The sequence below is a fragment of the Ammospiza caudacuta genome, chromosome 37 (genome assembly GCF_027887145.1).
Source record: "Ammospiza caudacuta isolate bAmmCau1 chromosome 37, bAmmCau1.pri, whole genome shotgun sequence".
NCBI lineage: Eukaryota > Metazoa > Chordata > Aves > Passeriformes > Passerellidae > Ammospiza > Ammospiza caudacuta.
In genome coordinates this window covers 839,819-855,055 of record NC_080629.1, presented here as the reverse complement: position 1 = coordinate 855,055, position 15,237 = coordinate 839,819, and the positions used below count along the sequence as shown (strand labels likewise).

The 15,237-nt window shown below is 41.9% G+C and overlaps 1 protein-coding gene across 1 annotated transcript in view; it reads left to right on the top strand.

Moving 5' to 3' along the window:
* The first annotated feature begins 7,108 nt into the window (after window positions 1-7,108).
* The window catches only part of ATP2A1 (ATPase sarcoplasmic/endoplasmic reticulum Ca2+ transporting 1), a 40,827-nt gene continuing 32,698 nt past the window's right edge, over window positions 7,109-15,237 (top strand). The window contains exons 1-4 of the mRNA XM_058823068.1: window positions 7,109-7,990; window positions 10,088-10,105; window positions 13,563-13,645; window positions 15,094-15,198. Coding sequence (XP_058679051.1) covers window positions 7,873-7,990; window positions 10,088-10,105; window positions 13,563-13,645; window positions 15,094-15,198 — 324 coding nt within the window. The 5' untranslated portion in view covers window positions 7,109-7,872. The remainder of the gene's footprint in view (window positions 7,991-10,087; window positions 10,106-13,562; window positions 13,646-15,093; window positions 15,199-15,237) is intronic.

The following is a 15,237-nucleotide window of genomic DNA, read 5'->3' as shown; positions in this document are numbered from 1 at the left end:
AAAAAACGGGAAAAAGCGGCGAAAAAATGAGAAAAAACGGGGGAGGAACGGGGGAGAAAGGGTTAAAAACGGCGGTTTGTGGGATGAGGGCGAGCGTGGGCGTGAAGGGGTTAAAAATGGGGAAAAAACGGCAAATAAATGAGAGAAAACGGGGGAGAAACGGGGGAGAAAGGGTTAAAAACGGCGGTTCGGGGGATGAGGGCGAGCGTGGGCGTGAAGGGGTCAAAAACGGGGAAAAATGGCGAAAAAACGAGAAAAATTGGTGAAAATACAAGGGGGAAACGGGGGAGAAAGGGTTAAAAATGGCAGTTTGTGGGATGAGGGTGAGTGTGGGCGTGAAGGGGTTAAAATGGTGAAAAAAAGGCAAAAAAACAGCGGAAAAATGACAAAAAACGGGGGAGAAAGGGTTAAAAACGGCGGTTTGGGGGATGAGGGCGAGCGTGGGCGTGAAGGGGTTAAAAATGGGAGGAATTGCTGAAAAATTGCGAAAAATACGGGAAAATTGGGAAAAAGTGGTGAAAAAATGGACAAAAATGGTGAAAAAATGGTGAAAAATTTGAGCAAAAATTGGGGGGAAAATGGGAAAAAATGGAGGAAAAATTGTGGAAAAATTGAGAAAAAACGGTGAAAAAATAGCAGAAAAAATGGTGAAAAAATGGGGAAAATTCAGGAAGAGCAGGAAAAAAATTGGGGGGAAATGAGGAAAACTTTGGATAAAAATTGGAAGAAAAATGGGAAAAAGTGGTGAGAAAATGGTGAAAAAAATGGGAGAAAAAATCGGGAAAAAATCCAGGAAAAAATGGAGGAAAAATGGGTGGAAAAATGGGGATGAAAATGTGAAAAAATGGGGAAAAACGGCGAAAAAATGAGAAAAAAATGGGGGAGAAATGGGGGAGAAAGGGTTAAGAACGGCGGTTTGGGGATGAGGGTGAGCGTGGGCATGAAGGGGTTAAAAATGGTGAAAAGTTGGGGGAAATGGAGAAAAAATGAGAAAGAAACGCATAAAAAATTGTGAGAACGGAAATAAATGGGGAAATTACAAAAATGGGAAAAATGGGGGAAATGGAGAAAAAATGGGTGAAAATTTGGTGAAAAAAAAAATTGGAAAACAATGGGAAAAAATAGGAAAAAAGTCCAGGGGAAAATTAGGAAAAAAATGAGACAAAAATTGGAAAAAAAAAGTTTAAAAATGGGAAAAAAACAAGTTTAAAAATGGGAAAAAACATTTTAAAAATGGGAAAAAACAGTTTAAAAATGGGGAAAAACCAGTTTAAAAAATGGGGAAAAAAACAGTTTATAAGTGGGGAAAATAATTGGGGAAAACCAGAAAAAAATCAGGGAACAATGGTGAGAAAATGGTGAAAAAAAAAAAATTAAAATGGTGGAAAACGTGAAAATGGAAAAAATGGGGAAACCACGGAAAAAAAAGCCAAAAAATGGGGGGAAAAACCAAAAATGGGGAAAAGAAACAGGAAAAAATGGGAAAAAAATGGGATTCGGGTCTGGGGCAGATCCCGGTGAGATCCAGGCCGGTTTTCCCCAAATCCCAAAGGAATTCCGGAATTTCCCCCAAAATCCCGGCCCAGAATCCACCCCGGGTTTTCCCATTCCCAGATCCCACTCCGGGTCTCACTCGGGATCCACTCCGGGTCTTCCTTCCCCCTTATTTTGATTTTTTGGGTGAAATTCCGAATAAAAGCGTAAAAAAACCCGGGAATTTTTGTTAAATTTCAGGAATTCTGATAAAATTCTGGATTTTCTTTTAATTCTTGGAATTTTCGCGCGAATTTTGGGCGAAAAAAGGGAAAATTTGGGGGTTTTTGATGGGATTTGGGTGGTCCCATTCCCGCTCTCACTCGGGATCCACTCCGGGTCTTCCTTCCCCCTCGCTTTGATTTTTTGGGTGAAATTCCGAATAAAAGCGTAAAAAAACCCGGGAATTTTTGTTAAATTTCGGGAATTCTGATAAAATTCGGGATTTTCTTTCAATTCCGCGAATTTCCGCGCGAATTTTGGGCGAAAAAAAGGGAAAATTTGGGGGTTTTTGATGGGATTTGGGCGGTGTTGAAGGGGGGGAGGGGCCGCAGCTGGCGGGGTGGGGGAGGGGCGGCAGCTGCGCCCCCCAAATTTGGGATCCGCCCCTCCCCACACCCCCCCCCCCCCCCCCCGGGTTATTTTTGGGTTCTTTTTCCACCGGGGCCTTTTTAGGGTAAAAAGCGGCCGCGCCGCCCCTCCCCCCACCCCAAGGGCGAGGCCCCTCCCCCACCCTCCCGAAATGACCCCGGATCGCCCCTCCCCCACCCCGAAAATCCCCTCTGACAAAGTCGAGAAAAATAAAAATTAAATTAAAAAAAAAAATATTCCAGGAAAATCCTCAAAAATTATCCCCCAAAGAATCCCCCCAAAATTAAAAAATAAAAAATACCCCCAAAAAATTCTGAAAAATGAATATAAATGAAATGAAAAGACTCCGGCAAAATCCTAAAATATCCTCCCAAAAATGGCTGAAAAAATAAAAATAAATCCCGAAAAAATTCCCCCCAAAAATTAAAACTATACCCCTCCAAACGAATCCCTAAAAAATAAAAATAAATCCCAAAATATTCCACCAAAATGCTCAAGAAATTCCCCCCAAAAATGTCCCGGAAAAAGAATTCTAAAAAACCAAAAAAAAACCAAATTCCCAAAAGTCCCCCCAAAATCCCCCAAAAAATTCTCCCAGAAAATGAAACGAAATCCCCAAATACTCCGAAAATTTTAAAAACTCCCAAAAGTATCCCCCAAAAAACTCCCAAAAAACCCCCAAATTATCCCCAAGTTTCTCCGCCCCCAAAAACCCTGAAAATTTCCAAAATTTCCCCCAAAATCCGCCCCCCCAAAAATCCACAAAATTCCCCAGAAAAATCTTCTCCAAAAATCCCCCAAATTTTCCCCCAAATTCTCCAAAATGTTCCCTCAAAGATTCACCCCAAACACCCCCCAAAATCTCCAAATATTCCCCTAAAAATTCGCCTCCAAAAATTCCCTCAAAACCTCAAAAATCCTCTCCCAAAAGTCCCCAAAATTTTCCTCAAAAATTCCCTTAAAATTCCCCCCAAAATCTCCAAATAGTCCTCTAAAATCCCCCAAAAATTTCACCTCCAAATCCCCCCAAAAATCCTTAAAAATACTCCCAAAAATTCCCTCAAAATTCTCCCAAAATCTCCAAATATTCCCCTAAAAATTCCCCTTAAAATTTTTTTTTAAATCCCCAAAATTCCCAATAAATCCCTGAAAATTCCCCTCGAAATCCCAAAATCTTCTCCCAAAATCCCCCCAAAATTCCCCTTAAATTTCCAAAAAAAAAATCTCCAAAATCCCCCCAAAAAATCCTTGAAAATTCCCCTCAAAATCTCCAAAACCTCCCCCAAAATTTCCCCTTAAAAATTCCAAAAAATTCCCCCCAAATCCACAAAATTCTGCCAAAAATCGCCCCAAAATCCCCCCCAGGGCCCCTCCCCCACCCCCCAATGGCCCCCGATCCCCTCAGGCCCCTCCCCCACCCCAGACCCCGCCCCTCCCCCCCCCCCCCCCGCTCCGGTTTCACCCCGGGGACCCAAAACCGCCCCTCCCCCACCCCCCCAAATCCGCCCCTCCCCCACCCCCCAAACCCCTCAGGCCCCGCCCCCAAATCCCCTCAGGCCCCGCCCCCAAACTGCCCCTCCCCCACCCCCAAATCCGCCCCTTCCCCCTCCAATCCGCCCCTCCCCCACCCCCAAATCCGCTCCTCCCCCACCCCCAAAATCCCCTCAGGCCCCGCCTCCAAAATCAGCCCCTCCCCCCCCAAATCCGCCCCTCCCCCACCCCCCAAATCCCCCCGGCCCCGCCCCCTAAATCTGCCCCTCCCCCACCCCCCAAATCCACCCCTCCCCCCCCCCCCCAATCCGCCCCTCCCCCACCCCCCCAAATCCGCCCCTCCCCCCGCCCCCAAATCCCCCCAGGCCCCGCCCCCAAAACCGCCCCTCCCCCCCCCCAGGGTGACCCCAGGGGAGGACGCGACCTTTGACCTCCAGTGGGGGGAGGGGATTTGGGGCCTTTTGGGGCCATTTTGGGTCAAATTTGGGGAATTTGGGGTGAAATTGGTGGAGAAATTTGGGGGTCAAATTTGGGAATTTTGGGGTGAAATTGGTGGAGAAATTTGGGGTCAAATTTGGGGAATTTGGGGGTGAAATTGGTGGAGAAATTTGGGGTCAAATTTGGGGAATTTGGGGTGAAATTGGTGGAGAAATTTGGGGTCAAATTTGGGAATTTTGGGGTGAAATTGGTGGAGAAATTTGGGGTCAAATTTGGGGAATTTGGGGAGGGTGAAATTGGTGGAGAAATTTGGGGTCAAATTTGGGGAATTTGGGGTGAAATTGGTGGAGAAATTTGGGGTCAAATTTGGGGAATTTGGGGTGAAATTGGTGGAGAAATTTGGGGTCAAATTTGGGAATTTTGGGGTGAAATTGGTGGAGAAACTTGGGGTCAAATTTGGGGAATTTGGGGTGAAATTGGTGGAGAAATTTGGGGTCAAATTTGGGAATTTTGGGGTGAAATTGGTGGAGAAATTTGGGGTCAAATTTGGGGAATTTGGGGGTGAAATTGGTGGAGAAATTTGGGGTCAAATTTGGGAATTTTGGGGTGAAATTGGTGGAGAAATTTGGGGTCAAATTTGGGGAATTTTGGGGTGAAATTGGTGGAGAAATTTGGGGTCAAATTTGGGGAATTTGGGGTGAAATTGGTGGAGAAATTTGGGGTCAAATTTGGGAACTTTGGGGTGAAATTGGTGGAGAAATTTGGGGTCAAATTTGGGAATTTTGGGGTGAAATTGGTGGAGAAATTTGGGGTCAAATTTGGGGAATTTGGGGTGAAATTGGTGGAGAAATTTGGGGTCAAATTTGGGGAATTTGGGGTGAAATTGGTGGAGAAATTTGGGGTCAAATTTGGGGAATTTGGGGCCCTTTTGGGCTTCGCTCTTGGGGCCGATTTGAGAAATTTTGGGGCCATTTCGGGCTCAGACTTGGGGAGAAATTTGGGGCCGTTTTTGAGGGGATTTGGGCCAATTTTGGGACCAATTTTGGGGCCATTTTGGGGCATTTTTGGGGTCGTTGTTTTGGGACAATTTGTGAAATTTCGGAGCCATTTCTGGGGCCAGTTTGGGGAATTTTGGGTGAATTTGGACCCAACTTTTCCCCATTTTTTCCCCATTTTCCCCCAACTTTCCCCCAATTTTTCTCCCCAACTTTTCCCAAATTTTCCCCAACTTTTTCCCTATTTTCTCCCCAACTTTCCCCCCATTTTCTCCCCAATTTCTCCTCATTTTTTCCACATTTTCTCCCCAACTTTCCCCAAATTTTCCCCATTTTCTCCCCATTTTTTCCCCAAATTCTCTCCCCAACTTTTTCCCCATTTTTTCCCCATTTTCCCCCCAACTTTTCCCCAAATTTTCTCCCCAAATTTCCCCCCATTTTCTCCCCAATTTCTCCTCATTTTTCCCTATTTTCTCCCCAACTTTTTCCCCATTTTCTCCCCATTTTCCCCCCAACTTTTCCCCAACTTTTTCCCCATTTTCTCCCCATTTTCTCCCCAAATTTTCCCCATTTTCTCCCCATTTCCCCCCCAACTTTTCCCCATTATTTTCCCCAATTTCTCCCCATTTTCTCCCCATTTTTTCGCCAACTTTTTCCCCAAATTTTCTCCCCAACTTTTTCCGTATTTTCTCCCCAATTTCTCCCCATTTCCCCCCCAACTTTTCCCCATTTTTTCCCCAATTTCTCCCCAATTTCTCCCCATTTTTTCCCCAACTTTTCCCCATTATTTTCCCCAATTTCTCCCCATTTTCTCCCCATTTTTTCCCCAACTTTTCCCCATTATTTTCCCCAATTTCTCCCCATTTTTTCCCCATTTTCTCCCCAATTTCTCCCCAATTTCTCCCAATTTTTTCCCCATTTCCCCCCCCAATTTTTTCCCCATTTCACCCCCATTATTTTCCCCAATTTCTCCCCATTTTCTCCCCATTTTTTCCCCAAATTTTCCCCAACTTTTTCCCCATTTTCTCCCCATTTCCCCCCCAACTTTTCCCCAAATTTCCCCATTATTTTCCCCAATTTTTCCCCATTTCCCCCCCAACTTTTCTCCATTATTTTCCCCAATTTCTCCCCAATTTCTCCCCATTTTCTGCCCAAATTTTCCCCAACTTTTTCCCCATTTTCTCCCCAAATTTTCCCCATTTTCTCCCCATTTTTCCCCCAACTTTTCCCCCAACTTTTCCCCATTATTTTCCCCAATTTCTCCCCAATTTCTCCCCATTTTCCCCCCAACTTTTCCCCATTATTTTCCCCAATTTCTCCCCAAATTTTCCCCATTTCCCCCCCAATTCCCCCCCGCTTTCCCCTCCCCCGCTTTCCCCTCCCCCCCCCAGCCCCTCCCGTCCATCACTCCCGAAATATCCGCGGGTGGGGGAGGGGTGAAAGCGACACCTCGGGGTGGGGGAGGGGCGGTTTTGGGGGGGGGGGTCCCCCCTTTTTAACCCCCGCGCTCCTCCCCCCTCCCCCAAACGCCTCCGGAGGCGCCGCCGGAATCGGGGGGGGGGAGGATGAAAAATTCCCGGTTTGGGGCCTTTTCCCCCCTTTAAATTCCTTTTTTTTTTTCCCCTTTAAATTCGATTTTTTTCCCTTTTAATTCGATTTTTTCCCCCTTTTAATTCTATTTTTTTTCCCCTTTTAATTCTATTTTTTCCCCCTTTTAATTCGATTTTTTCCCCCTTTTAATTCGATTTTTTCCCCCTTTTAATTCGATTTTTTTCCCCTTTTAATTCTATTTTTTTCCCCTTTTAATTCTATTTTTTTTCCCCTTTCTATTTTTTTCCCCTTTTAATTCTATTTTTTTTCCCCTTTTAATTCAATTTTTTCCCCCTTTTAATTCTATTTTTTTCCCCCTTTTTATTCGATTTTTTCCCCCTTTTAATTCGATTTTTTCCCCCTTTTAAATTTGATTTTTCCCCCTTTTTAATTTGATTTTTTCCCCTTTTTAATTCTATTTTTCCCCCTTTTAATTCGATTTTTTCCCCCTTTTAAATTTGATTTTTCCCCCTTTTTAATTTGATTTTTTCCCCTTTTTAATTCTATTTTTCCCCCTTTTAATTCTATTTTTTCCCCCTTTTAAATTTGATTTTTCCCCCTTTTTAATTTGATTTTTCCCCCTTTTTAATTTCATTTCTCCCCTTTTAAATTTGATTTTCCCCCCTTTTAAATTTGATTTTCCCCCTTTTAAATTTCTCTTTTCCCCCTTTTAAATTTCATTTTTCCCCCTTTCAAATTTCATTTTTTCCCCTTTTAATTCAATTTTTTCCCCCCCCTTAAAATTCAATTTTTCCCCCCTTTAAATTCGATTTCTTCCCGGGGATTTCATTTCATTTCCCTCTTCTCTAAAAGGATCTGAATTCGAATTCCAATTAATTTGTTTCATACCCTGAACTTAATTTCTTCTTTTCTTTTCTTTTAACTCCTTCCCTTTATTTTATCCCTTCAATTTCAAATTTTTTTTCCTTTATTTTATTTTATTTTATTTTATTTTATTTTATTTTATTTATTTTATTTTATTTTATTTTATTTTATTTTATTTTATTTTTTCTTCTTTTGTTTTTTTTTCCCCATTTTTCCCCCCATTTTTTCCCCTTTTTCCCCTTTTATTTCCCCCTTTTAATTTAAATTTTTCTCCTTTTTTTCCCCTCGTTTTTCCTCATTTTTCCACCGTTTTTCTCCATTTTTTTTTTGTTTTTTCCCCCGATTTTTTCCCCTCCTCTCCCCGAGGACATTTTTAAGGCAAAAATTGGGGATTTTGGGCAAATCGGGGATGGAAAACGCTCACGCCAAGACGGCCGAGGAATGTTTGGCCTTTTTCGGGGTGAGCGAGAGCGTCGGGCTCAGCCCCGAGCAGGTCAAGAGGAGCCTGGAGAAATACGGACCCAATGGTGAGGAAACCAAAACATTTCCCAAATATTTTCAATTTTTGGGGCCATTTGGGCAAAATTTGGGAAAATTTGGGAAAATTCGGGAAAATTGGAGGTGATTCGGGCTGGTTTCGGGGCGTTTGTGGGGAAAAAATCGGATTTTTTTGGGATTTATTTTGAATTTTTGGGGGATTTTTTGGGGGTTTTGTGGTTTGGGGATTCAGGAATTTTTGGGGTGATTTGGGGAAAATTTGGGAAAATTGGAGGTGATTCAGGCTGGTTTCGGGGCGTTTGTGGGGAAAAAATTTGATTTTTTTTTTGATTTATTTTGAATTTTTGGGGGATTTTTTGGGGTGATTTTGGGGTTTGGGGATTTGGGAATTTTTGGGGATTTTTCTGGATTTTTTGGGGGAATTTTTTTGATTTTTTAGGGATTTTTGGGGGGATTTGGGGGGATTTTGGGGTTTCGGGATTCGGGAATTTTTGGGGATTTTTCCGGATTTTTGGGGGGAATTTTTCGGATTTTTTAGGGATTTTTTTGGGGGGATTTGGGGGATTTTGGGGTATCAGGATTCGGGAATTTTGGGGATTTTTCCGGATTTTTTTGGGGAATTTTTTGGATTTTTTAGGGATTTTGGGGGGGGGGGGATTTTGGGGGATTTTGGGGTTTCGGGATTTGGGAATTTTTGGGGATTTTTCCGGATTTTTTTTTTGGGAATTTTTCGGATTTTTTAGGGATTTTTTTGGGTTTTTTTCCTGGTATTTTTCAGATTTCTTCAGGATATTTTGGGGGTTTTAGGGAATTTTAGGGAGGTTTGGGGATTTGGGATTTTAGGGATTTTTTGGGGATTTTTTTCATGGGGTTTTGGGGGATTTTTGGAGTGATTGGGGAAAATTTGGGAAAATTGGAGGTGATTCAGGCTGATTTCGGGGCGTTTGTGGGGAAAAATTGGATTTTTTTTTATTTATTTTGAATTTTTGGGGGATTTTTTTGGGGATGATTTGGGGGATTTTGGGGTTTGGGGATTCGGGAATTTTGGGGGATTTTTCCGGATTTTTTGGGGGAATTTTTTGGATTTTTTAGGAATTTTGGGGGGGAATTTTCGGAGTTTTTAGGGATTTTTTTGGGGGGATTTTGGGGGAATTTGGGGTTTGGGGATTTGGGAATTTTTGGGGATTTTTCCGGATTTTTTGGGGGGAATTTTTCGGATTTTTTAGGGATTTTTTGGGTTTTTTCCTGGTATTTTTCAGATTTCTTCAGGATATTTTGGGGGTTTTAGGGAATTTTAGGGAGGTTTGGGGATTTGGGATTTTAGGGATTTTTTGGGGATTTTTTTCATGGGGTTTTGGGGGATTTTTGGGTGATTTGGGGAAAATTTGGGAAAATTTGAGGTGATTTGGCTGATTTTGGGGGCGTTTATAGGGAAAAAATTGGATTTTTTGGGGATTTTTTTCTGATTTGTTGGAGACATTTTTGCATTTTTTTAGGCATTTTAGGATCGAAAAAATTGATTTTTAGAGATGTTTTGGGGTTTTGGATTTTGGGGGATTTATTTGAATTTTTGGGGGGATTTTTTCGGGCATTTTTGGAGATTTTAAAGGGATTTTTTGGAGGGGGATTTTTTAGCATTTTTGGGGATTTTTTCAGATTTTTCGGGGCGTTATTTTGGGGTGATTATGGGAATTTTAGAGAGGTTTTTAATTTTTGGGGGGATTTTTTGGGGAAATTTGGAGGGGATTTTGGGGGGAGGCTGGGGGTTTTTGGGGCATTTCAGGATTTTTGGGGAGGTTTTGAGGAGGTTTTGGAGTTTTTGTGATTTTTGGAGGGATTTTGGGAGATATTTTTATTTTGGGGGCATTTTTGGGGAGATTCAGGGGGTTCAGGGAGGATTTGGGGTTTTGAGGGATTTGGGGGGAATTTTTTCTGATTTTTTGGGGAAATTTTGGGGTTTTTTTTTTGTTTTTTTTTGGTTTTTGGGGGTTTTTTTGGGGGAGGTTTTGGAATTTTTGGGGGGGAAATTTTGGGATTTTTTTTTTTTTTAGGATTTTGGGGGGATTTTTGGGGGGGTTTTGGGGTTTTTGGGGTCCCTTTTAACGTGTCCCTTTCTCCCCCCACAGAGCTGCCAGCAGAGGAAGGTGAGTGTCCCCAAATGTCCCCAAAATGTCCCAAAAATGACCCAAAATACCCAAAAATGTCAAAAAATGACCCCAAAATGTCCCCAAATGACCCAAAATACCCCAAAAATGTCAAAAAACGACCCCAAAATGTCCCTAAAATGACCCCCAAGCACCCCAAAAACTCCAGAATTGTCCCAAAAAATTCCCAAACGGTCCCCAAAAACTAAAACAAAAATTCCTAAAAATGTAAAAAAATCAACCTGAATCTCCCCAAAAAGGTTTAAAAAAAGCCCTAAAAACACCCTGAAAAAGGCCCCAAAATGACCCAAAAAGTCCCAAAAAACATCCCCAAAACCTCCCCCCAAAAAATTCCAATTTTTGTCCCAAAATCCCCAGGATTTCCCCAAAAATGCCCCCCAAAACATCCCCCCGCAAAATCCTCGAATTTCCCCAAAATCCCCAAATTTCCCCCCCCAAAAAAGTCCCAAAAATCCCCCCCCGAAAATTCCAAAATTTCTCCCCAAATCCCCATCAAAAATCCCCAGAATTTTCCCAAAAAAGCCTCAAAAAAAACCCCCAAAAAAACCCCAAAAACCCAAAAAACGCCAAAAAAACCCCAAAAAAACCCCAAAACCCCCCCAAAAAAAAACCCAAAAAACCCCCAAAAAAGCCCCCAAAAAACCCAAAAAAGCCCCAAAAAAAACCCAAAAAAAACCCAAAAAAACCCAAAAAAGCCCAAAAAAACCCCAAAAAAGCGCCCCAAAAACCCAAAAAAGCCCCCAAAAAAACCAAAAAAAACCCAAAAAACCCCAAAAAAGCCCAAAAAAAACCCCAAAAAAGCGCCCCAAAAAAACCCCAAAAAAGCGCCCCAAAAAACCCAAAAAAGCCCCAAAAAAACCCCGAAAAAAACCCAAAAAACCCCAAAAAAGCCCCAAAAAAACCCCAAAAAACCCCCAAAAAACCCCAAAAAAACCCCAAAAAAACCCCCAAAAAACCCCAAAAAAGCCCCAAAATCCCCCAAAAAACCCCAAAAAAGCCCCAAAAAAACCCAAAAAACCCCCAAAAAGCCCCAAAAAACCCCCAAAAAAGCCCCAAAAACCCCCAAAAAACCCCAAAAAATCCCCAAAAAAGCCCCAAAAAAGCCCCCAAAAAAACCCCAAAAAGCCCCAAGAAAAACCCAAAAAACCCCAAAAAAACCCCAAAAAAACCCAAAAAAAAACCCCAAAAAACCCAAAAAAGCCCCAAAAAACCCCCAAAAAAACCCCCCCAAAAAAACCCAAAAAAACCAAAAAAAACCCCCAAAATACCCCCAAAAAAACCCAAAAAAGCCCCCCCCAAAAAAAAAAAAAAACCAAAAAAGCCCCAAAAAACCCCAAGAAACCAAAAAAAAAAAAAACCCCAAAAAACCCCCCAAAAAAACCCCAAAAAAGCCCCAAAAAACCCCCAAAAAAGCCCCAAAAAACCGCAAAACACCCCAAAAAACCCCCCAAAAAACCCCCCAAAAAAACCCCAAAAAAGCCCCCAAAAAACCCCAAAAAACCCCAAAAAAACCCCCCAAAAAACCCCCAAAAAGTTCCCAAAAAAAACCCCAAAAACCTCCAAAAAAACCCCCAAAAAACCCAAAAAACCCCAAAAAGCCCCCAAAAAACCCAAAAAGTCCCCAAAAAAACCCAGAAAACCCCAAAAAAGCCCCAAAAAAACCCAAAAAACCCCAAAAAGCCCCCAAAAAAAACCCCCAAAAAATCCCCCCAAAAAAACCCCAAAAAAACCCCCCAAAAAAACCCCAAAAAACCCCCCAAAAAACCCCAAAAAAACCCAAAAAAAACCCCAAAAAAAAAAAACCCAAAAAAACCCCAAAAAACCCCCAAAAAAACCCCAAAAAGCCCCCAAAAAACCCAAAAAAGCCCCCCAAAAAAAACCCAAAAAAGCCCCAAAAAAACCCCAAAACACCCCAAAAAAAACCCCAAAAAACCTCCCAAAATACCCCAAAAAACCCCAAAAAAAACCCAAAAACGCCCCAAAAAACCCCCAAAAAAGCCCCAAAAAAAACCCCAAAAAGCCCCAAAAAAACCCAAAAAAGCCCCAAAAAAAACCCAAAAAAACCAAAAAAGCCCCAAAAAAGCCCCAAAAAAAACCCCAAAAAAAACCCCCAAAAAAACCCAAAAAAACCCCAAAAAAAACCCCAAAATACCCCCAAAAAAACCCAAAAAAGCCCCCCAAAAAAAACCCAAAAAGACCCCCAAAAAAACCCCAAAAAAACCCGAAAAAAGCCCCCAAAAAACCCCAAAAAGCCCCAAAAAAAACCCAAAAAAGCCCAAAAAAATCCCCAAAAAACCCCCTAAAAAACCCCAAAAAAACCCCAAAAAACCCCCAAAAAATCCCAAAAAAAAACCCAAACCCCCCCCCCAAAAAAACCCCAAAAAAGCCCCAAAAAAACCCCAAAAAACCCCAAAAAGCCCCCAAAAAACCCCCCAAACCCCCCCAAAACACCCCCAAAAAAACCCCAAAAAACCCCCAAAAAACCCCAAAAAACCCAAAAAAACCCCCCAAAAAGCCCCCAAAAACCCCCAAAAAAACCCCCAAAATCCCCCAAAAAAACCCCAAAAAACCAAAAAAAAACCCCAAAAAAGCCCAAAAAAAACCCAAAAAACCGCCAAAAACCCCCCCAAAAAAAAACCCCAAAAAACCCAAAAAAACCCCAAAAACCCCCCCAAAAAAAACCCAAAAAACCCCAAAAAAAACCCAAAAAACCCCCCAAACCCCCCCCAAAACCCCCCCAAAAAAACCCCAAAAAACCCCCAAAAAAGCCCAAAAAAAGCCCAAAAAACCCCCAAAAAACCCCCCAAAAAAACCAAAAAAGCCCCAAAAAAGCCCCCAAAAAAACCCCAAAAAAGCCCCAAAAAAACCCCCAAAATACCCCAAAAAAACCCAAAAAAGCCCCCCAAAAAAAACCCAAAAAGACCCCCAAAAAAACCCCCCAAAAAAACCCGAAAAAAGCCCCCAAAAAACCCCAAAAAGCCCCAAAAAAAACCCAAAAAAGCCAAAAAAAAATCCCCAAAAAACCCCCAAAAAAACCCCAAAAAACCCCCAAAAAACCCCAAAAAATCCCCAAAAAACCCCCCAAAAAAACCCAAAAAACCCCAAAAAGCCCCCAAAAAACCCCCCAAACCCCCCCCAAAACCCCCCCAAAAAAACCCCAAAAAAGCCCCAAAAAAGCCCAAAAAAACCCCAAAAAAGCCCCAAAAAACCCCAAAAAAGCCCAAAAAAAACCCAAAAAATCCCGAAAAAACCCCCAAAAATCCCCAAAAAACCCCAAAAAGCCCCCCAAAAAAACCCCAAACCCCCCCCAAAACCCCCCCAAAAAAACCCCAAAACACCCCAAAAAACCCCCCAAAAAAACCCCAAAAAAACCCCAAAAATTCAAAATTTTCCCAAAATTCCGGGATTTCACCCCAAAATTGTGAATTCTGCCCAGGCAAGTCCATCTGGGAGTTGGTTGTGGAGCAGTTCGAGGATCTCCTGGTGCGGATTCTGCTCCTGGCCGCCTGCATCTCCTTCGTGAGTCCCAAAATTGAGAAAAACGACAAAAATCTCCGAAAAATCTCCAAAAATCTCCAAAAATCTCGTCAAAATTTCATTCGGGGGGATTTGGGGCAAAATTCGGCAAAAAAAAATCGGAGATTTTGGGGAAAAAATTGGATTTTTATGGGGGTTTTGGGGGGAAAAAATTGAATTTTTTTTCTATTTTAAGGGATTTTTGGAGGATTTTTAAAATTTAATTTTAGATTTTTTTTTGAGGTTTTTTTGGTGGGATTTGGATGAAATTTTTTGGGGTGTTTTGGGGGGATTTTTTCATAGATTTTTGTTGATTTCTTTGGTTATTTTTAAAATTGGGGGTTTTTTTTCAATTTTTGGGAGATTTTTTGGGAGATTTTTTGAGGGATTTTTGGGGAATTTTTTGGGGATCTTTTGGGCATTTTTGGGGGGGTTTGGGGGGAATTTTTTAAATTTATTTTTTAAAATTTTGGGGGGATTTTTTTGGTGGAATTTTGAGGATTTTTTTTTTCCTTGATTTTTTTGGGGGGAATTTCTGAGGGGATTTTTGGGGATTTTTTTATTTTTTTCTTGATTTTTTTTGAGATTTTGGTGGAGAATTTGTGGGGAATTTTGGGGTCTTTTGGGGGGATTATTTGGAGATTTTTTTGGATGAAATTTCTGCGATTTTGGGGGAATTTTTGTCAATTTTGGGGGGGATTTTTATGGAATTTTGGGGATTTTTGGGGGGGATTTTTGGGGATTTTTAGGGGAAAAGTTTTGGGGATTTTGGGGGGATTTTTTTGAGGTTTTTGGGGATTTTTTGGGGTTTTTTTGGGCGGAGCTTTGGTGGAATATTTTGGGGGTTTTTTGGGGGCGATGATTTGAGGATTTTTTGGGGCCTTTTTTTGGATTTTTTGGGGGTGTTTAAAAAAAAATTCAGAGACTTTTTTTGGGGTGACTTTCCTGAGATTTTTTTTTTTTTTGAGGGGATGATTTTGGGGTGAAATTTTTGGGATTTTTTTTTTTTTTTTTTTGCGATTTCTTCGCGAATTTTTCCCAAATTTTCACTAACTTTTGGGGTTTTTTTCTAATTGTTTTGGGTGGGAATTTTGGGGGGGTTTTTTTTTGAGGTTTTTAGGGAGGATGATTTGAGGATTTTTTGGGGCCTTTTTTTGGATTTTTTTGGGTATTTAAAAAAAAAATTCAGAGACTTTTTTTGGGGTGACTTTCCTGAGATTTTTTTTTTTTTGAGGGGATGATTTTGGGGTGATTTTTTTTGGGGAATATTTCGCGATTTTTTTTTTTTTTTGCCATTTCTTCGCGAATTTTTCCCAAATTTTCACTAAATTTTTGTGGGTTTTTTTTTCTAATTTTTTTGGGTGGGAGTTTTGGGGGGATTTTCCCAGGGTTTGGGGCCGGGGGTGGCACCGGCGTCGCCGCGTCCCCAACGCGTCCCCGCTGTCCCCCAGGTGCTGGCGTGGTTCGAGGAGGGCGAGGAAACCATCACGGCCTTCGTGGAGCCCTTCGTCATCCTCCTCATCCTCATCGCCAACGCCGTCGTCGGCGTCTGGCAGGTGCGGGCGTTTTGGGGGGATTTTGGGGCATTTTGGGGG